The 23,257-nt window shown below is 47.0% G+C and overlaps 1 protein-coding gene across 1 annotated transcript; it reads right to left on the reverse strand.

The window, feature by feature from the left end:
- Positions 1–1,031: 1,031 nt before the first annotated feature.
- SLC5A9 (solute carrier family 5 member 9) lies at positions 1,032–22,818 on the reverse strand (the record flags this gene model as incomplete). The annotated part of the gene is made up of 14 exons (XM_084265950.1): positions 22,584–22,818; positions 21,668–21,739; positions 19,085–19,189; positions 17,137–17,301; positions 14,500–14,605; positions 13,863–13,943; positions 12,910–13,115; positions 11,981–12,116; positions 11,054–11,161; positions 10,728–10,878; positions 9,337–9,505; positions 8,591–8,806; positions 3,163–3,310; positions 1,032–1,240 (listed from the first exon to the last, which is right to left on the reverse strand). Exons 1-14 carry the CDS (start codon positions 22,710–22,712, stop codon positions 1,032–1,034), a joined length of 2,001 nt encoding a protein of 666 aa, XP_084122076.1. The 5' UTR covers positions 22,713–22,818.
- Between the last annotated feature and the right edge of the window lie 439 nt (positions 22,819–23,257).

A 23,257-nucleotide genomic window follows, 5' to 3' on the forward strand; every position in this document is an offset into this window, starting at 1 on the left:
TGGGCCTTCTCCAGGGTAGCATCCTAACCCCCAGACAAGGATACTAACAGTGTAACTTCCTCTGGAGGTGGACTAAAAGGTTATAGCCATGACACATTTCATGATACCAAGGCAGGTAAGAGGGGCCTGGACTTACTCAAGGAGAGCAAGGTCCAGCCTTGGACCTGGCCCAAGGAGGGAGTATTTCTTTTCCCTACCACAGCCAGGTCACCGTGGTCCCAGGGAGACCTTTGTGTGTCAGTGCAGGATATATAACCACAATAACCCAAAGTCAAAATTGGCTTTGTTACTAAGGCACCTTTATTGCTGGTAATGCTGTTACGAGGCAGGACTGGCCTGGTGAGTAAACAAGGTCAGGCTGTTGTCAGACCCACTGTCACACATCAGAGTGGGCAAGGTGGGGGGGGCTCAGGGAGGCTGGGGAAACCCCAGTCCCGGCTGCCAATGCCATCTGGGATGGGGGAGAGGGGGATGTCCCAAAACAGATCCTGGAGTGGCTGTGGGAGCCAAGTTTCTGTCTGTTGAGCTGATCCAGTGATCTCAAACCAATCCTATCTGAAGTTTGTCCATGTAAAAAAACCTGCAGGTAGTGCTTAAGTCTCCTACCCCACAGCAGTGTACACCAGAAGTCCTCCCACCAAGAGCAGAGGTGCAGTCAGCCCTGAGGTGGTGCATGAGAGAACAAGGACCCAGCCATGCCACAACCAAACGTCCCAAAGCCTTTGCTCCTTGCTGGACTTGGCCTGGCACCTTTAAAATGAACCCCAGGTCTCCTGACTTCATGCTGTTACACACATCCCCTGTATCCTGTATGTGACCAGGTTTGAGTCTTGGTCACACCTTATCTTACAGATAAACTGAGCCCTGAAAGTCATTTCCAGCAAAGAGTGCCTCTGGGGAAGGGCTGTGCCAAGGCATGCCAGCACCTCCAGGGACCATCACCAGGGTCCCTGTCACCCGACGCCTCTGGCTTAGATATGAATATGAGAACCTCTGAGAGAAACCAAAGCCACATGCTGCCTGACCCCACCTCAGCCAAAATATGCCCACAGAAAGACATTAATGGTCAGCAGGAGAATAGCATTGACGTTGCAAACAGTCTTCCACAGGGTTTTCTCCTCGATGCTGGTGAGTCTCTGCTCCAGGGCAGCTCTCTCCTCCTGGGACAGGGTGGGTGCAGGGCCGCTGGACAGACCGCAGAACCACAAGTACAGCATTTTCCAGCAGGGAGGCTTGGCTGCTGTGAGGGATAGACCAAAAAATGGGTGTTAGCATCTAGCAGGGACTCTTCCCTCTCTCATTCCACTAGTTTGGAGGTGTGCTGGTCAGTCTGGGGGCTTGAGATGCACCTTGGATGAGAGAGGCAAGATGGTGATGGGAGTTAGGGAAAGGAAAGCTCTGCCTGGACCATGTGCAATACTGCCTGATTACAGTTGGTTGATTGCAACACCAATCACTCATTAGTTAATTAACAGACCTCTTCCCCCTCCTCCCTGACCCAGCTTCCATCCACTTTCACAAATTTCTGACAGCATGACGGTCCATTTAGAGATCTCCTGGCTTGTTTATTACACGTGACATGCCGGGTGAAGTATGTGCTTTAATTGTCAGCCCTGTGCCGTGTGTATTTCACTGGCTGCTCTTTCCAAATATAACCTTTTTTTTTGAAATGCAGAATGTCAGAAGGCCTGGAAAAAGGTGTTACCTGGAGGAATTAAAAAAAAAACCTCATTAAACTGTCAACTGCTGCGTTTCACATTTCCTTTCCCATCATTACTAATTACCAAAATACCAAGACATTTGTTTATAAAAATCTGAGCTAGATAAATGAAGTAGGACTAGCTAAGAAATAATAAATAATGCTGAGTGGTTGCATTCAACTTAGACCCAAACTTTGTTTACTGAGGGGGAAAAAAAATGCCAAGATTTCTTTAGTTTGCTTCTGTTTAGTTTGGCTGTAATTGGTACCAGCGTCTTTTGGACTGACCAGCAAAAGGAAGGAGTGAAGAAATCTTATACTCTGCCTTTCTTGTGAGTTCTTCTGCTCTGTAACCTTGGAAGGTTAAGTGTAAAACCAGAAAGCTGCAGGTTTTTAAATGGCTTTGTGGAATAAACCTCTGTCCACTCTGAAAAGAACTTGCCTGTGTAGCATCTCCTGCTACTGTTCTGTCTCCTGACAAGTCTTAAATTCGTTTGACTCTCAGCCTTCCTTCCTATTAAATATCCATGGCAGAGCACACACCTATTTAAGCAGTTTGGCTCTGATTTTTAATGATGGTTTATATCCTAAGGGAAGATGAAAGATACCAGTGGCATGTTAAGGACAAAACTGAGGCTTGCACATTTACCTCCATGAAGTGCACACATCTGCCCCAGTGTCTCACAGGCCATTTGGACTGTGATGCTATTGTGTTGCAGCACCACAGGGTGAATTTCCCCACACACAGGGGAAAGCAGGAGGCAGCTCTAGCACATGCATCTCCCACCAGTGATGAGGACAGGAAAGGATGCCACTTTTTTCTGCCAAAAGTTGAAATTACAGACCCTGTCACCACTGTCATAGTGCTGGTGGCAGCTGCTGCTCTGGTTATGCCTGCAGCAGTGTTCTGGAGCTCCTCAAGAGCATCTCATCATGACAGAGAAATAAATGCAGCATCATGGCACAAAGCCCAGTGTCCATAGGGTGAGGAGCAGTGTTCCAGCATGGGCCTTCACCCTCCCAAGGGAGGTTTGTAAGTGGCCATTGACACCCATCCAAGGAGTCCAGCACACCATTAAGTGTGCAGGTCTGAAGCACTAAAATAACACTGTGACTTGGGCAGAACTGCACTGGGGTAGTTTGCCTGGGTGAATAACTTGTTCTAGGGAGGAAAAGGGAAAACATTTTAGTGAATAGTGGGGTTTCTGTTTTTTTCAGGAACAGCAGCTCTTCTGAGCCATTGAGAGGATTACAACATGAAGGTAAATCCTAGAAGAAATGTTTGGAGGGAGATCCAAGAACCACAACACCTTTGTTTGTCACATCCTTATAACTGCTATACCCCACAATACAAGCTCTAACTCCAGGGGAGGCAACAGATGGCCTCTCATGAGCTTTAGAGGGATTTACATAAGATCTTGGCTGTGCACGTGAGCGTGCTTGTTCAGAGAGAGACACCCTACCTGTCTCCTCCTTTCCCCCTGAGTCTGCACTTTCGACCAGGTCACTCTCTCCACTGGGTGGGTTGATCTGTGCTTCTTCCCTCTTGCAGTTCTTCAGGTCAATGGCAGATGCTTTTCTGTATCTTGTCCACCACGTCAGGCAAGCAAGCTGCAAAGTGGGACAGAGAATAAACAGGTTATTGCTTGTCAGTCCCAAACTGGCAAGTAAGTCATCTCCCTTTTTGAGGGGCACAGATCCAAGTTGGTGCTGACACACCTGTTCTGGGGTTGTTCCCCCACTTTCTCTCACCTCCCTTCTGCACAAGTGCCCACAACCTGAAAACAAGGCTGGCACCATCCACTTGGAGCAGAAAAGCTGAGGAAAAAGGGTGAATTAATCTAGTTTCTTTCTTTTTTTCCTGTGGCTTTTTTCCTAATTAACCTGTTCCATCCCTGTCTCTACCAGGAGTAACTTTTTAATAGACATTGAAGCAGCACCTTCCGATTTGCTGGGTTCACTTGGTTGATGTGAAGTAATGATGATCTGTGTCTGCAGTGGCAGCCCTCCAACTGGGAAGGTAAATTCTGAAAAAACCACTGAGATAACCCTCTCTGGATACAGTCAATGACAGACAGCAGCTGTACCCTCAGCACAGAAAGACCAGCTGGGCACTGGCATGCAGGTATATGGCCACAGGGACACAATGCATATATATATATATATATATATGTATGTATGGCCATAGGGGCATAGCACAGGCATATGGCCAATGGAACACCAGTATCTGAACAGGTCCTTCTCTGGGACATGGGGAGGGACTGGAGGATCTTCTGGTGGTGTTTTATAGGGAAAGAAAACCCAATGTGAACATTGAATCACACAGCTGGGACAAAGCAACACATCAAAGCAGCAACCTGCACTTCCAAACGAGCTTGTCTTAGTGGGAAAAGCAGCATTACTGCTCTGTGACTGCAGGTATGTGTTCAAGAACAGCAGCTACATGGGCAGACAGAGCCACGACAGCAAATATCCAGTCACAGTTCACAGGGAGGATTATATCATATGTGAAACCAACAGGCGTAGTTGCAAGTAGAAAAGACCTGAGCTCTGGCCAAACACTTTCCCTCTTGTTTGATTGTCTGTTGGTTTTACTTTTTTTTTTCTCTACTGGGCCAGTACAAGACATTCCCTCTCTCCACAGTCTTTCAGTGAAGAAACCATTGAAAACCATGATAGACCATTGGTCCTGGACAGGATGCTGTGGCTGCCCCCTGCCCTGCTTCACAAAAGCAGAACTCTTGTCCTATGGCAAGCCTGAAAGTCTTCTCCTCTCTGGGACACCAGGAGCACCCAGGGGACATTAATCTTGCTAACCTCACAGTGGCCCTGTTGCAGCTGTGGGGTGGGGTTAACCATCCCAGGGGCTTGGGGCTTTGAATCCAAGCCAGCCCTGCTGTTTCCTTGGCTGACCACAGCACACCAAGCAGCTTGATGGCATCACCACTTCCTAACCTCTGTGTGCTCCATCTGAGCCAGGCAGCAAGGACCACGCTCATCAATCCCACTCAGGTCCCAGCTGCCCAGGTCCATGGGCTGCCCTCCCACTCCAGCCTGTCAGCAGCCCTGCAGAGGAGCCACAGGATGGGATGGGGACAGCAAAGCTGCAGTGGTGACAACAGTCTGGGCAAAGCCACCTATTTGCCTGAGGAGCAGTTGCCTCCCTGCTCTGCCTGCATGGAAATGAACATCTCAAATGGGTCACTCACAAAGTAACGTGAGTTTCATTTTTGAACTTTACACACACAAATCTAGGCAGGAGTTTCCAGCTGACACAAAATGTTGCATAATTTCCAGAAGATTTATAGCTTTATTTAAATCATTTTCAACCAAGATGAGCATTGGGCAGGGCTAATCTTTCTTGTCACCATGTGCTAAATTGCTTTGATTTGATGATCCTCATCTTTCTCAAGGATTCTTTTTTTTTTTTCTTTCCTTTTTAATCACTTAGGAAATGTCACAGGAACAGAGCAAAGTTTCAGGGGAGTAAAGGATTTCCAAAACTTTTCCCTTCTCCTCCTGTTCCCATGTGTCACTGGATGACTGTCTCTTCACATTGCAGGAAAATCTGCAAGGGCTGGAGTTTACCTGGGCCTCAGATGCTGCCAGACAAGAGCAATTCCCTATTGAAAGCAGCACAGATACACAGGTAACCTTATCACATGTCATCCCACTGACCCACCAGAAGCTGGTGCTTTGACCATGGCCAACTAAAGCAAACCACCACCTTCAGTGAAGCATCACAGTCACACTCCAGCTTCAGGCTCCCCTGTGGTGGTTTTGGCTGGCTGAAATACTCGAGATTCCCCCTTTCTCCTCTTTGCCATCCCCAGAAGGACACGTGCCAGGGCAGACGAGCAGCATTGTGTGGCCATGGAGGCCATCACGGGGCTGGCTTTGCTTCCCTGGCACAGACTCACAAAGGAGTGGGGAAGGGGGACAGATGATGGCACACTTTCCATGCCTGGAGAAAGTAAGCAAAAACATAAATGAGAACTGCTGATGGAGAAGCTGTGTTAGCAGACTTGGCTCAGACCTTGGAAAGGCTGTCTGAGGCCACCATGCCCAAGGGCAGTGGAACAGGGAGAGCTGCATGGTGTGTCCTGGGTGCTCTGTGGCTCTGCTTCCCATTGCAGGCCGTGCAGGGGCACTGCTCTGTGTCCCCCACTTAATTTGCTGCTCTGTGAGTGCCTGGTTCCCACAAGAGCTGAGCACACTTTGCTGTCAGTGCCACTTGATGCTGCGGGAGCTTCAGCTGTAGCACCCCAGGAGGGCAGGGTGTGGGTTCATTCCAGCCAAGAAGGCTGGTGCTCCTCCTACACCATGCATCTGAAGGAGCCACTGAAGCCCTTCCCAGGACACAGGGGAAACTGCTCTGACTCCAGAGCACATAAAGCAGAATTGCCAATCCACCAGCCTGTCTGAGTGAGCCCCAGCCCCTGGGGTGACCAGCTGCTGTAGCACTCATGCTTTGTGGTCTGTTCCTCTCCCTTTTCACCCTCACATTCTCCTTGGGCAGGGGAGTTTGCAAGAGCTCAGCAAAGTTTTTCTTTTCTTGTTTGTAAACTAGAATAAATCCTTCTGTTCCAAAATGCCATCTGGCACCTGACAGTTGTTTTTTAGCTTCACAGTCTCAAATTTAATTGTAAGCTCTTTTGCAGGGTTTTCAAGGACGGCGTGACACAATATGGACTACCTACAATGAAGACATATGAACTCTGGAGCATACCAAACAAATTCCTTGCATACTTGTTTTCCAGCACAGCATCAATCACCACAGGGATGGGAGAGTGTCCAAAACAGCAGGAGAAAGTGCTACAGCTTGCAGTTCTCGGATTGTAATTCATTTAAAGCCAGGCACATCGGCTGTACCACTGTAACAGCAGATACAGATCTCTCTTCTCCTTTTGCCCATTTACTATCTGCAAAGCATTGAGATTCGATATTTAAAGTTGTCCAGTGGATCCTCAGCTGGTGTAAAATGGCATAACTGTGCTCAACAGCTGCTCCTGGTCTTTGAAGGCAATGGAGCTATGCTGATTTACATCTGCTGAAGTATGATCTATCACTGTATTTCCTTGGCTTTTCCTTTGGTGGCTTGTTTTTCTTTTCCTTTTGCTTGACAAAATAAATGGTGTAATTGCCAGTGCTTACACAGTGTCTTTCATCATGGCATCTCACAGCACTGCACAGATAAGGGCCAGAAGAACCGGCCCCATGTGATTTTTATGGGGGAAATGTCTGAGGCTCGTAAAGTGAGCTGGCCAACACATATGACAGGGAAGAACCAGAGCTTCAAATATCCTGAATAGCCTGAACATCCCTCTTTAGAAAACTCCCCAATAAAAGCCCAGCCTTTTCATCATCAGCACTGCCCTTTAGCAAGCTCTCCTCCCTGCCTGGCTCTACCTGAGGGAGCAGCCCCCACCCATCATCCTTTGTTCCTCTGAAATAACTGCATGCAGCTGTTTCCAACAAACCCCTATCCTCCCTGACCATCCCTAGATCACTTCCAGTCTGAATCCACCTTTTCTGAGCATTGGCCCTTTGAAGAATATATCAGTAAGGTCCCTTATATCCAGCACCTATTAACTCACCTATTTCTCCAGAAAATCTCCTCTAAAGAATCCCTTATGAACAGTCTCCATTCCTGATGCTGGTATAGTAGGTTTTAATCCTGACACCCCCACCCCTAAAATGTGCTTTAAACGTTTTTGTACCTCTGAGGCCAGACTGAAAAGCCTGTAAGTGCTGTGGCCAGTTTCTCCATTTCCCAAACTGTTGGTATGATGTTCAGTTTGCCAGCACTATGTTAATGCATCTTATCTTGCTATTGCTGTGGGCAGGGAGCACCGCACATGTTTAGTTATCACAGGTCAGATGATGAGTGGGAACTCATTAAGCCACAGTAATTAATTGCTGGCAACCATCTGGCCACCCCTGAGCAGTAGTGAACAACGTAAGCAGCAGAACTAATGGTGCCTCCTTGCCAGTATTTCTCTCTCCCATGTGGATCCTCTGATAGCTAATAAAAGCTGAGACTTTATCTCAAAGCAGACACAGAGACAGCCCCTCTCCCCCCCTCCTTCCTCTATCTGAGCACCTGCTTTCATGTAATCTTTAGGAGCTGGGTATCTTTGACACCACTAACGTTCAATCAAACATTGATGGAAGTGGTTAATGCTTTACAAGTTATGAGGAAGCAACAGATAGAAAATGCCATGATGGCATCGCCCTTGTTTCCTCATGCAGTGAGACAGGAAAAAATAGGGGGTTTAAATCTATCCAGTAAACCTTGAGGGTAGGTGGCAGGGGTTTTAAAACTTGGGACTGGGAAGAATTGTTTTAAGGCTTTATTATATAAAGCCTCCCTACTCTGCACCATCTTAAAGTGTTAAGTAAAAGAAAGTTGTGCCTGACTCAAAGTTATTAGGTGTAATTGAGATCACATTGGGACAAAATGTTATTTTCCTAAATGCCCATGTTGCAAAAGGTATTAATCTTGTTTGCCTGCAAGATTGATGCTGGCTCTGCTGAAACAGGGTGGATGCTACAATTAGATATATTTAATTCCTCCTCAGCAGCACTCTGTAATATGATTTCATCTCCTTCCCCTTCTTCTTTTCTTTCTATTCCAGCTATGATGGGCTGTGGTGTCTGCCCAGCTCTAGGCACAGCATGGGAACTCACACTCAATTTGAAGCACTCAGTGCCTCAGGAAGCATTAACACTGTGCGACCTGGGGAATAGAAAGCTGAGGAGCAAGGGCTTCTTTGCACCATCTGCATTACACACCATTTCTTAACCATGGGAGGAAAAGGACAGGTCGCAGAGATTTTTTGGAACCCAAAGGGGGGCTCTGGGAAAAGGGTGGCACTGCAAGTCACTTACCTTTTCTTCGGGGATCGGTGGGGTGCAGAGACTAACAAGGACAATGACAATCGCAGAGAGGACACAGAGTATGAGGGCAAAGTAGAGGTAGTGCAAGTCCTTTAGCACAGCTGGTCTTCTGTCCTCCTCACCACAAGATGGTGTGCTATAAATAAACTCCATGATCATCCGGACGAGACCAACAGCTAGCCCAACCATAAGGCCCCAGAAAGCACCCTGTGAAAAAGCAGGCATAAAGAAAAGGTCACTACATATGTTATCTTTGGTCAAAGTTTTCTCTTTTTCCTTTTCTTTTTCTTCACTTTCTTCAACCAAGACCTTTTATGCCTGATGGAAACTCAGACTGACATGCCTCGAAGGAGGATGCTTTCAGTTAAAAATCATCATTTAGTCTTTCTGCCCTTGAACATGGAAGAGATAGAGCACAGACAATGCAAGTATCTCTTCCTAGCAACATGTCTCCAAGTAGACTTTGACACATCATTCCTAAAGTGTGGAACACCTTTGCCTTTCATGCTTTCAAATGAGATTTGCTGTAGCTTCTGGAAGCAAACACATGTGCACTAGAGACTGGAGTAAGAACTGATCCACTAATGCACGCCAGGCAAGGGCTGCCTACTTGTCACAGTTAGCTGGTCTGGCTTTGGATTTTAAGAGTCTCAAAGGCTAGTTAGCGAGGGGAGAGTTATTTGTTTACTTTATCAGATTAAATATGTATATCAATTGGGTTTTGACATTCTACTTACAGGCTCATTAATCCTCTTGCAGAAGATTGCCAAGATGAAGAGAGCTGTGATCGGCGGGGCCAGATAGCTGGTTATGGACTGAATGTAGTCAAAGAGCTTTCCGCTGTTGGCTGACTGAATGATTGGGATCCAGAGAATACTGATGACTACAAGGATGAGGATAAAGATTCTGAAAGATGAGGATAAAATCGTATTAGCTCTGCAGATAGTGGAGTCTGCCTGAAAAGGAAGTTTTGCAGGAAGGCACACCTCCAACTGCTCTCACAACTTCCTAAGAAGAAATCCACAGGCCACTCTTGAGAGGAACCTTTCCCCATGTACACAGGGAAAGAGAAAATTGTTTTCTTCTTAAAAAGTCAATTCAACCAATTCCCAGAGCTAACTTCCCAGATTGCAGAGTGAGCTCAGCTAGGACTTGCCAGTCAACATGCATGAGATATCCACAAGCACACAGTGGCTCCCACTGTGAGCAGGATCAGCGCAAGCCCTTCAACCTGGTGTGTCCCAGAGAGTGCTACATTCTTCAAAGGACTAACTCTTGGGTGCAACAGAGAGGAGGAGTTGGAAGCTTGCAGAAGCAATCTTTCTGCTACATTTCCAAGCAAATAACCTGCTCAGCTTTTTGCCTTTGTCAAATTCCAACTAATTTGCTGCTTATTAAAATTGCTTCTGGGCTCTCAGGTGCATACCATAACCTTCCTTCATCTTTGCATGGTATGTTATAGAGGTTTCTCCAAGTTGCTGAACAAGAAGTACTTTCCCTCTCTTCCTACTCTACAGTGGTGGAGTATAAGATTGCCTACAGCCTTGACCCACCCCCCACAGCAAAGTTTAGAGACTTAATGCTCATGACAGTAGAGGAAAAGCACCACAGACAGGCAGAATGCAGCTTAAATTCTGCTGTCAGGAGGAGAACTTTATATGCCCCTTGATATAAGGCAGTACCAATGCTTGCTTGCAAAGGGCACTATAACTTATCAGAGAGATAGAGAGCTGGGAGGCCCAGCTCTCTGCACTTTTCCCTGAAAAAAAGAAGTAATTGCAACATATCACTTCTATCTCAAGCAAAAACACCCTGCTCTTAAAGATCTCTGCTGACAGTGACTCCAGAGCGACTTTGGCTTTTCTAAAAGTTGCATTTAAGGCAGTATTTATGTAAAATTTAGAGGATAGAGAGAGAAGGATCCACCTAGTTCAGTGGTATGCTCAGTGTTTCTCTTTGACCAGGTCTATCTGAGATGGAGCTGGAAAATGTAATGCTCTTTCCCAGACTGCATTCCTGCTCTGTGTTTTAGGCACCAGATTTTTATCGGTGAGTCCAGACTGAAGAATGTAAATGCTGCACTCAAAGCAGATGATGAGAGCAGCAAGACATAAAGAAATGTAAGGACCTGCCCACAATCATCAGCTCCTGCTCCGAAGCCTTTTTGCGGATCCGCTGCCAGATGTCTATAACAAAGAGAGTGCTGCTGCTGTTGAAAATGGAGGTGAGGGAACTCATCAAAGCTGCCATCATCACAGCAATCATCAAACCTCGGAGCCCTGGGGGAGCAAAAAAGGGAAGGAAAAATCAGGACTAGAGGTTTGGCCTCTCAGCACTGTTTTTTCAACCTGATGTCTGGTGACTGCAGTAAGTTCCTCATCCTTAGGAGAGGTAAGAGCAGCCCGATGCAGAGCACGGCTCAAGCCCACTTCCACGAGTGTAAATGCTTCTCACCATCAGGCATGAGCTCTATCACAAGTTTGGGATAGGCAATGTTGGAACAACCCACTGCAGCTCCACAGACCCTTTTGCAGATGTCTGGGTCCACACATCCCACTTCATCTGTAGAAGACAGGAAAATGAGAAGTCAGTGTAAACCCCATTGAGCCGTATGTTGCTTAATTCATGGGAGAAAATTTGATGCCCTTTGTGGTTACATATAAATTCAGAGGTGCAGCTAGAATGAGTGGAGGTGAAGAGCGTTTTACATGGTAAAAGGTGAAACTCTGAGATGACATTTTGCAGTTCTGTACAGGGTATGTAACTCTCCTGGAGGTTGCATAATTGCAATGCTTGATGACTGGTCACTTGTGGGAACTGGCCTGTTCTTATGAACCTGTCAGCTGGATTGCCAAGGGTGTCTCTGACTTACCCTCATTTGAGGAAAGCTGAGAAAAAGACACATAAGACACTGACACTTTCCTCCAGGAGTGCTATTCTTCCCAAGAAATGGTTTGAGGAACCAGCAATGAGAGCTCCTTGGAACACAACAGAAGTGGACACTTGCTCTTTCAAAAAGGAGAGCTCTCTTGTATAACTGACCAGGAACTGCTAAAACTCCCACCAAAGACCTAATGAAAATAACCCACAGGCCCTGAAGGGCAACCTCTGTGCCTCATGTGTTTCATCCCACTTGTTTCCTCCAGCTAGATAGATGTATGCAATGTCCACAGCACGGAGATATATGACCCTAATGGCAACGTATGCCCCATAGGGATACTCCCAGTGACTTCTGCCACTGTGGGGGCACTGGAGGTGGAGGAAGGGTATGGCATGCAGGACAGCAGTTTCTGATGTATAAAAGCACTGGCAGACCAGACTTTTGTGGGATCAGTGGTCATGGCAGGTATAAAGCCTGGTAAGGACCATGGGAAAGCTTACCTGGGTAAAGAGCTCTGCTGATCATTCCTGGCATGACAATGAAAAACATAGGGAAGATTTTCAGATATCCTCCCAGCACTGATCCACCTTTGGCATGGGAGAGGTTCTTGGCAGAGAGAGACCTCTGGACTATCACCTGCAATCAGTGCAGAAAGGGAGCAGAGAGTTAGACAGAAGCACAACAGGGAGAGCAGGATCCATCCTCTCTGTCTCTCGCTCTCGTGGATGACTTTCATCCAGCAGGATCCCAGGTGTTTTGCATACCAATGGCAACTTTCCCATCTGGGTTGACTACAGCCTGCTGCCACTGCTCAGAGCTCAGTGCACAGGGTATAAGAGAGGGCAGCGTGGAAATTTCCTTTACAGGAATCATTTCGCCCTTGACTGAAATGAAGCCACCTTGAGAACCGGAGACAGCAGCTGCAGGGCTGCAAGAGGCAGGGAATGAAGCAAGCTGTAGGGCTTCTGGTAACAGTGCAGTGGTGGGTTCTCATAATTATCCAATCTTAAAGCACCAAAGCACCATGTCTGGAGAAACAAATACAGTTTTCCTTGTTTGTAGCTGGAAAAGGAGTAAGAAAGAGGAGGCCTCTGGTAACATGAATGACTTGTCTGGAGGTCTGCACAAGGTCACTGCAGACTCAGCTCCAGATCCACATTCTCATATCCTTGTCACGCTAACTGCATGATGACTCCCAGTGCTCACCAGCCCACAGTGGGATAAAGAAAGAAGAAAATAACCTTTTCTTGCTGCACTAAGAAGTGCAAAATTAGCAGCTCGCTGAGAAGGTGTAAGGAGTGGGATATTCTGGTCTAGATCAGTAAAAAGGTAGTAACTCCTACATGGTGAGACACAGTCATGTTTCAGTTCACAAACTGAGGAGTGGACTGGAAAGAACAGGGTGGTTGTTTGCCCACAGAGTTTTTACCTGGTCAGTGCACCAGCACCAAAGAGCCAGCACAGAGAGACCAAATATAAGGCCAGGCCAAGGAATGTCTCCTGTGACTGGATCCCTGAACAAATGAAAGGCATCTGCACGTGGGAGGTGACAGGTCGTGTTTGGGACTATGATCTTTGGTATTGCTGTGCTGTATTTCTCCTGAAGTCCTTCATACCAGCCAACTTTTTCAAATCCTGAAAAGAAAATGCCAGTGATTTAAGGTCTGGTGCATGCTGCAAAGTGTTTTTCCTTATCTGAGCCTCATGATTGCTTTTCTTTTCTCCTATCTTCCTCTTATCTCCTTTTTTTCATTCCACCCTTGCTTTTGGCAGTCAAGGTTTCCACAGAAGTCAGCTGGATTTTGCCCTGAGCCCTTGTGGTTTTAACAGTGCATCCTGGATGAGGATCAATGTAAGAAAATCTCCATGACCCTAATCCCCACAATGTCCTCAGCATCTAGTCTTTGCTCAGCCACCCTCCAAAAACCACAGCAGGAAGGTATGACATGAAACAAGATATATCTATATTTCTGTTTGCCAAGAAGGCTTAAAGCAAAGACTGACAATGGTCACTTCCTTGTTGCTTTTTTATTTTTTTTTTAATAATGCTCAGTTATGTCCAGATGAATCCAGGGTAATGCCCAAAGTGAGCAGGGAAAGTTGGCAGAATCACTCTGAATTTACATGAGCATAGTAGGAGCTGAATTTGGCCTTGGGAATTCAGTGTTGCAAGCTCCTTGGCAGCTCCAGGTATACCCAAACCAGTAAGGTGAATTTACCCAGAACCTCACCTCCATACAGGGCAGAGGATGAAGTAAGTCCCATTGTGCTGACACCACTTCTGTGAGTAGTTAGAACTAATTTCTGTACCATACCCTGCTAAGGTCTAATGACCCCAGGACCATTAAACTAGCATATGATGCCACTGTAGGTTCCTCTTACCTATGAACATGAGGACCAAAGCTCCCAGCACCATGATCAGGGTCTGCAGTGCATCTGTGTATATCACAGCTGTTAAACCACCTGTCAGGAGAACCAGAGACAACAGTCACCATGCACAATGGAACAGGCACATCACTGGGAAGAATGTTTTTCTTGGTCCAGCCCTGTGATTTCAGGACAGACCCACTGGGAGAAGCTGGCACTGCACTGGTCCCTAGAAGCCTATAGCTGCCACAACTTGTCCCACAAGGAATGGCCTGAAGGGCTTTTCCACATTCATCAGAGAACTTGGAGGCAGGTCAGCCTCCTAATATCTAAAGTTGCTGATGTTGCAAAAGGGGAAAACAAGAGCAAATACAGACAGTGGCAACTATCTGCACCAAGGGAACTGGGAGCCTTCTGCAGTGCTAGAAAATCCTCTAGAAAACAGCAATGGTCCCTGATACCAGTTCCCCTTGGACCAGGAGAAGAGAATACCAGAGGTCTCCTACAGCTGGGAGTGACAGGCCAGGTACTACCAGCAGCAGGGGAACGTCTCCATCAGACCAGGACCTGAATACTTTTCCCTGTGTAGGAAAGGGGAAAATTACATCCTAGGCACCAGTTTACAATGGTTCTTTTAAAATCAGCTATTTACCAGCTATGGTGTAGACAGCAGTCACTGCTAGCAAGACCACGGTGGACAAGTAGAGGTTCCAGCCCAAAGAGATTTGGATGAACAAGGCTCCGGAAAAAATGTCTGTCTGGAATAAAAAAGCCCAAGGGCAGCCTGGCATTAGCAGCGCTTCGTGCAAGGGAAACCTAATAAAGCAGCCTGCAGCCCTCTGCGGCGGGGAGCAGTGACAAGGGAGGGAGGACACCACGAAGGTGAAGAGGAGGAGAGAGCATGGGGCTGTTGGCTGTCAACCTTCTTGTTCTTTTGGTGTAAGCAAAATCGTTCCTCCAGGTCAGAGCTCTCAGCATCTGGGGAGCTGGGGCAGCAGGAGGGTAAAAGTGAGGTCTTATGCCAAGGGACTGAAATGTCATCAAAATAAAGACTATCTTACACAGCACGTAATCCCCACTGGTACACAGTGGTATTGATGGAAACCATCACTCCTTTTGCTGACTGTGAAGACATCCATGGGAAGCAGGAGCCCAGACACCCACAGGAAGGGAACGGGGGCAAATAGGAGAGACAAGATTCTTCCCATCTTGGCGGCTTAGTGTCCAGGAGACACTCCTGCTTGGAAGACCCCCAAAGAATCACTGATGTCTTGTGCCATGATTTATTTATCTGCAAATGTCAACAGCTTGCTCATCTATTCATGCAGTTCAACATACTAGAAGGACTCCAGAAAAACAGGTTCTACCTGCTGAGGACCTCTGGAAATACAGAAACCCCATGGGCTTTGTTTTGTTTGGACCTACTGACAGAGTGAAACCAGAAACCAGGCGAAACCTGCAGTTACCCAGATAACATCCTGCAAAGGCAGAGGGTGATAGGGGAATCAATACATTGGGAAATCGATCCAAAGGACACCTGCAAATCTGGCAAGGGGTGAAATACAGGTGAAGACATTTGCCAAGGGAGACAGAAGGGATGGGGCAAGATTTCTTTTGCTATACCTGAAATAAACACCTTAAAAACAAGCACCCAGTGCACCTCCCAACCTCAGTAACCCTGAGACAGGACAAACCCTGTCAGGAACCACCACATCTGGTTTTTGTCTTCCCAGCAAGAAATATAAGAGCCTCTGTATCCGTGCAGGATCAGTCCTTTGACAACACTGTTGTATTGAGCTCTCTGTTTTTCTTTGCAAGCTGGGAAGACTCTGCAGTGCCCTGGTTGCTAACCTATGTTTGGGCAAAAAGCACAGGGAGAAAAATCCTTCTTGTAACCAACTGCCTGCTGTCCAGCCAGCCGCTAAATGAGCTCTCTACAAACAATAGCACCGCTTAATAGAAAGCACCTGTCATGCCCATAAACTCCACCAGCCACATCCGTCAGCCACGCGTGAATTAGCTGCACAGAGGAGAAACCACTGAGATGAAACTGCAATGACTGAGGCCAGGGCCCTGCTCTGAAAGGCACTGGCAAATACTGCTCTGCTGAAGGTCGTGGTACAAGGCTGGTCTGTTTTCACCACCTACACTGACTGGGTAGCTGTGCACATTGTGGTGCAGTGCAAGAGACAGAAAAGAGGCTTCTAATGCCTCTTTGCTGGACATTATCCTGGGCAATGCTTTGATCCCACAGAGCAAATCTCCTGGAGGCAGTGGTGGCAGCAATAGCTGACATGACCAAGACCTGGCCACTGGAAGGAAATCTATCCCATACTCCCAGCCCCAAACTCCTCTTAACACACCTCCCAGGACCTGAGACATAATGAACCTGGGAGAAGGACCCTGAATTCAGCTGCAAAAGGTACAAGTGCCGCATCTCCAGTGAGTATCTTCCAAGGCAAACTGAAGTCTAAATACTTCAGGGTCTAGTGAAAGCTGACTTGTACTAGCCATGGGACAATAGGCTGGAGACAGAGAACTGACATCTTTAGTCCCTGTAAAGGACTCTGAAGCACAGTCCTTCCCTCCAGGGGCACCGGCAGTTCCTAGCAAATTTCTGACCCTAAGTTCTGCATCTTTATTAACGGTGTTCAAAGGAAGGGAAATACCCAGTAACTTGCATTGCTTTTTGGCTGCCAACAGGGTACAAAGCCATAAACAGTCCAGGAAAGATGCCGAGGTTTTGTCCTAAGCCAGAACCTACCTCCCCTTTCACAGTGTCCTTTCTGTGAACACAACACAATGACAGAAAGAGAGAGGAATAACCAAGGCGTAGCTAATGCTGAAATCTCAGCTACCTGAGTCACTGCCGGTTTATGATCATTTAGGAGACTTTCACATCTACAAGGAGCAGCAAACCAGATCCTCAGATGGGGCAATGCTGCAGTTCCCCTGTCTGTATTGCCTAAGGTTTGATCTGATAGCAGAGGAAAAGCAGGCAGACGACGTACAGTACTTACACTGCCTAGTAATTAGCTGCTATATCCCTGTAAAGTTCTCACCAGGCATTGCTGTTTAATGAGAGCTCTCTCTTAGGACAGGTCTCCATGATCGATACAGAGGCAGGTGTTTACACAAGCAAGGCAGCACACTAACATGCTGCTGCTGTTTCTGGTATCTGAGCTGGTCCTTTCAAGGACATCTGAGTTACCTCTGAGCAGCCCTGCATTGTACCAGGATGACCTCCCCCTGCCCAAGACACAAGGGCTGTGTTCAGTGGGATACATACGGATATCTTGGTGAATATATAGAGAATGAGGGACAGCACAGACATATAGATTTGTATCCTCTGCCCTCCAAATCTCTTCTGCAGGTACTCAGGCATGGTGACCACTCCTGCTGCGATGTAAACAGGCACAAAGATCCAGCCAAGAGCCAGAAGCGCCCAGGTAGCCTGTAAAGGAGACAGGAAATAAAGGCATGTGATTCAACATTTGAGAACATCCTTCTCCTCTGTTCTGTCAGGGGACATCCTAACAAAGCAGGAAGGTACGTGCTATATTTCTGGGAAGCAGTCTTTTTCTCCCTGCTCAGAAGATGTGAGATGACAAATGGAGGAGTTATTGCAACACCATTAGAAGCTTTAGAAGTTATCCTCCTAAGCCCTGTGTCTCTCCTGTTCCACCTCCTGGTCTTTTGGGCAGGATGGTGTGTTCTGGTGCTCTGGATCTCTGAAAGATGGTGGTGCATTTGGTGGCCTTTGAAACCACTGGTGGCAGTAAAGAGTTAAGTGATTCAGAGAAGGATGGGAGCATCTGTTTGTTGCTTGATTAGCAAGTGATGAGGCTGAGGCAGCAGACTGTCCCTGCGGAGCATAAAAATAAGCAACGGCAAAGCTCTGCCGGGATGTTCTTGCAGGCTGACGCAGATATGCTTCTGTCTCTGGTAGATAAAGTGGCAGTTGGGTTGTTTTGCCACAGGTGAAGGGTCTTTTGGAAGGTGTAAAGGCATCTTTCATCAAGTATTTCTTCTCTGAAATCCAGCAAAAATCCAAACAGGAGATTTTGAACATAAATAAAAGCTGTTATACTATCAAACCTCACCTCCTAGCTGTCTCAGGCCATTATCTTTCATCCAAATACCTTATTAGTCCAGATTTTACTTTGATCAGTTAAGTTATCAGAAATGAAACTGATCCCTGTGAGCAGAGATTGTGAGTAACTGAGGAGAACAGCCATCGCTCCTGCAGTGGCAGAGCCTGGCTCAGGTAAATGAAGCTCCTATGATCCCTGCAGCTGAGTGATGTCCCACAGCAAAGGGACAGAATAATGGCATATCTAAGGTCCCTCTCCAAGCAGAAAGAAATGAAGTTAGAGTTGCTCTGACATGCAATCTTATGACTTGAAGAGATTTAAAGTACAGCAATATTGGTATGTCCTACATGTTCCATGCTGGACACAAGCTCCCATTTCTTCACAAAAGGACTTAAGGTGATCTTAATGGTTTAGGGAAAAAACAGTGCAGTGAATAGATATGCCAGGAAAGGGCTTTTGGTGGACCCTGCCTGTGCTTGGCAAGGATCCGGCACTATTAGCAGTCTCTGCTGATATAGACAAGAGATTTAGAGTTAGGTGAGTGATGTTTATTGTGAGGCTGGCACTAATCTCACTCCTGATCACTGCAGCTGAGAAATTTCATTAGCATCACACACAAAGGGCCTGGTTTTCATGCTCTGTGTGGTGTCAGTGGCAATGTTCCAGGCCACATCAATAGGGCAGAATGAGACCTGCCTTCACACCCAGATGTTCACCCCAGAGACGTCACATTTTGGCAGTTGACAGGTGAATGTAGTGTTGCCTATTCTCATGGCTTCACACTGAATTTAGGAACACATGCTGCTTTTTTTTTCCAAACTCCCTGTACCCAGAAGGCTGTGATTATTCAAGTAACTTTTCTGCATTCGTTATCTTTCATTTTACTCTTGATGAGTGAAGACTAAAGCTTAAAAATATGTCCATGTGCTTCTGAGGAGGTCAAAGAGTTAATAATTTTAGTGGATTTCACTTAAAATAAAATAAAGATCTCATGCTTTTAAGGCTGTCTGAGTGTCTGGAGGCTTCTCTCCTGAGGCTTGAGAATTTGGAGCTTCTGATACTGTTAGCATCTGATTTTGGAGACAAATCCCCAGTCCCTTTGTTAACAGTGACATCTTAGTTGACAACAAAACTGACTCTTACGTTCCACTCAAAGCCCCCAACAGCAAGGCCCCCAGCTGCTCCAGTGCCCGCCAGGCCGATGAATAAGCCACTGCCCACGTTGCTTGACATCAGGGATGCTCCAATCTGAAACACATGGCACAGGCACAAAACCCAGAAAGTCACCTTGAGGAACTACTGCTTCATATTCCCCAGGCTCTCACTTCCCCAAGAGCCTCATCTCCTTGTAGGTAGGTAGCTGGGAACTAATGGAGAGTTGGATTTTCTCACTCCTTTTGAAGAAAACTGCATTTTCATACCTTAAAGTCTGTGTGTCTGCTCCCTTCCACCACCCCCACTCAATGCAAACCTTAACCTCAGAACTGGGATTCACTTTGCTGATATTCTCCTGAGATACATGCCTGTTGTGGGGAATACAGAGGGGTGAGGGGAGTGTGGTAGCAGCCACAGATACCTCCATGTCCATGAAACAGGATGGATTTCTCCACTCCCTTGTTAGTCAGCCAGCAACGTGCCCTCTCCAACCTTCCTGACCTCTCCATATGTTGCTGACAGCCCAGCCTTTCTCAAGTCCTGCACTGAACACCCATGTGGTGGTTTACACAGCCATGGTGACAGCAGTGCTCTCCTGGAGCTCCTCCCAAGGGAAGAGATCCCTGAACCTTAGCAAGGACGATGTTAGGAACATGCAGGCCTTTTCTGTTCTATGTCTACATGTAGGTTTGATGCTATTCAGCTCTGCAGGAGGCTGGAAAATGCCAATGTCTGAGGTTATCTTTAACCATAGGCTGTGGGCATGGTAGGCTGTCCCTACCACGGCTGAGTGGCACCCTAATTGGAAGAAGCAGGTGCTTAAAAAGGGCAAAGACTATCTGACTTAATTACTACTTCTATTTGGCACAAAGCCTCTTCTCCTTTCTGTATGCCAACATCAAATCCCTCTCAAGGTCAACTGAGAAGTTACCCAAAGGACAAGTCCAGCACTTTTTACTCTAGAGAAAGTTTGCTTTTAGCCACGTCGCTTACAAGGAGCATTTCTCCCCTTAGTGCTGCTACATGTGGAACAAGGAGTGATGGAATTTGATCTGCTTCTCACTTTTGAGCAAGGTAAAACATTAATATGGCATCAACACCCACACTGATTCCTGCCAACAGCTCTGCCTGCTTGTCTGTCTAAGAAAACTCTTGATTAGAGAGCTGTCTGCTGCAACATGAATTTGCAACTGAGGTGGAGGCTGGTGCTCTCAAGAAATGTAAACAATTTTCCTGAGATCTATATATCAGCTACAGAAATACAGAAGATGCACTGCACAGGAGCAGCAATGTAATATCAGGGTTTAGTTGAGGCTGTCTAACATGCAGCAGAAATCTGTCACCCCTGCAAAAATAATACATAAATACATGTAAGCCAGTCACGTACTCAAGGTGAAGGCCATGAGGAGCTGAGCCTGCAGGAGTGCTGCTGGGGTGGCATCAGCTCTCTGGCAAACAAAACTGAAAAGTGAACAGCATTAGAGATTGCTTTAAACATGGAATGGCAAGTCAGAGGAGCCAAGAGCCAACCTGTACCCAGCAGACTCCGTGGCCAGCTGTGGTTGGAGCCAAAAGCAGTGAGAATGGATTGGGGCTTCTTTTTTATTTTTATTTTTTTAAGAGTGATGTTGGGGAAAAATGTTCCATTTTAGTATCTCTCAGTTTTTCCCCTCCTAATTAGAGCAAACCACCAAGCTAAGCTTTTCCATTAAATGCCACTTGGCCAAGACAGAAGTACAAAGAACATTTAAGAAATGAAATAACGGATTTTAGAGACGTGTATGTGTCTCTGATGGAAGAGGCTGGAAGTCTAGTCTAGTGAATTTATGGGCAACATACAGCCAAAGGAGAAAAAGAAAAAAATACAGTGTTTTGGTTGAGAAGTGCATTCTGTTACCCACTACTCACTGGAGAGATATATGGTGCTAGAGTCTGGCATTGGCTGAGAAGAATCTTTATTCCTGTGGTGTTTTTATTCCTTTCAAACTTTAAATTATCTTTATATGTACCTTTCACTCCCAAGAAAAGGCGCCTTCAATAGATTTTTATTTTCTTCATAGTGAAGATTTATACTTCAGTGGTTTGAAGTTTATATCCTTTACATCGTTAGTCAATAATCTCAACTTTACTCTAAATAGCAAGGGCTCAGATAGTTCTGGGCTTTGGGATTATTTTTCCTTCAGTCTCTAAATGCTTTTTTACTGGATAGCACATTCCTAGATTACCTAATGCTCTCTTGGCTTGGGGACAACGGTGTCTTTGGTGCTTTGGGGCAAAAGAGTTTCAAACCCAGCTAGGCAGTCAGCACTCCCTCACTTCCATCAGCATGAAAACATTTTTATTGCTGACTTTAGCAGAGAAATTGAGAACTGATAAAACCTGAAAATGCTGAACTGTCCTTTTGGCCTGGTAGCTCCATGCTGCAGCTGCATGGGGCGATTCCTGCTGGATTTTCTTCATCTCAAGACCATAGTTAAAACACGCATAGTCTGGGTGCTCTCACTAGACCTGCCCTCCTCCTGACATCTGCAATTGCTTTCAAACCATGAGGAAGGGATAAATTTAACTCACAGGCCACCAAGTCATGGATCGTCCTGCTAGGAAATAGCCTCCAATGGTACCCCGGCTTGCTCGTATCGAGGACTGGAAACACAGGAAAAAGAAAAGTGTTTTCCTCCATTCACCCACCCTCAAGTCAGACCCCATGCCCATCCCAGTAGCCTTGAAACATCCCATCAGCCCATCCCATCAGCAACCTCTTGCACCACCCCAGTCCTACTGCCTTGGGCATCACTGCAGCCAACAGGCTTGCCCTACTCAGAGCAGCACAGACAGGTAGTGTGTGGCTCTGATACAGGCTGAAGCAGGGCCCCTGTGAAAGGCATCTGATTTGGAGAAATCTGGGAGTCTGCCTGCTCTCAGGCATGTGAAGATACACTTGCAGACTTTGTTTATCTGTTACACATGCCAGGCTTCCCCATTGCTTCTGCCTTTCTGTAGGTTCCTGATAGCCGGGCTTTGGAAAGAAGCTGCTTGTACCTATTTAATGACATCTCCTTCACCTTACAGTTTGGGAAAGAAAAACCACCACAGATCACTATGACAAAGGCCTTCACAAAGCAAAATGAACAAACAACTAGCAACAATCTTCTCAAAGCTTTTTCAAGGCCCATTTCAGTCTTCATCCCACCCTGGCTTTTCTTTTGTCCCCTGCCTGCCCACAACCTGGTATGAAACTCCTTTGCTGCACAAGGTATGATCCCCAGTAGAATCTCCAGGGAATGACCCTTTGGTTGCCCCCATGTGAGGCTGAGGGCTCACAGGCAGGTCACTGTCACCCCCAGACTTGCTCAATAGGCTCTGGGATAACGGTGTGTGCGGGGGATGCCCTTTGCAGGCAAACACCTTTGTACCCAGAAGGGGACCAGGGAGGATCAAAGGCTCTCCGCCTCTGGCACACCTAAGCCCAGTCACCTCAGGCACTCACCCATATCCCGACGGCCAGGACAAAGACAAAGTAAAAAACCACGACGATGATGTCTGCCACCCCAAAGGCCACTGTGGTGTCCCCCGGCAGCGTGGGCAGCTCTGTGGCAGCTGGGGTCGGCTGGCTCATGGCAGCAAGTCGAACAGCTGATTTTCTCTCTCACACTGGACTTTGGTGCAGGTTGGCCCTCATCGCTTCCCTTGTAATAATTAACAGGGTGGAGAAGGTGTGAGTGGGGAGCGGGAGTCAGGCAGGAGCTGTGGCTCCCAGCAGGAGCTTTGGCTCCATGGTTCATCAGCTATGAGGATCTCCTCATAGCTCTGTGGTGTGAGCATCCCTCCTGGCTGCTCCTGTGTCCTTCACCAGCAGCCCCCCCTCCTGCCCATTTACCCACTGGTGACAGGCACTAGGATGGCAAAGGGATAAAGTGTCATGTTGGCTTGTTACCCTTCTCTTTCACATCACTGCCTCTGCAGTGGTGAGGACACTGATCTGTGAAGGATGGGGGTAGCACCTTCACCTACACACCCCCTCCCCCAGGGCCAGGACCAGCAGCAGGTGAGGCCACAGGTTCCCCTTTTCTCACTCACCCCAGCCACGTGCTTCCTCCATCCCAGTCCAGTGCTGCATCTCAGGGAGACTCAGTGCTGCAGAGAGACCCACAGCGTGGCGGA

Source organism: Gallinula chloropus, assembly GCF_964237585.1.
Source record: "Gallinula chloropus genome assembly, chromosome: 6".
Lineage (NCBI taxonomy): Eukaryota > Metazoa > Chordata > Aves > Gruiformes > Rallidae > Gallinula > Gallinula chloropus.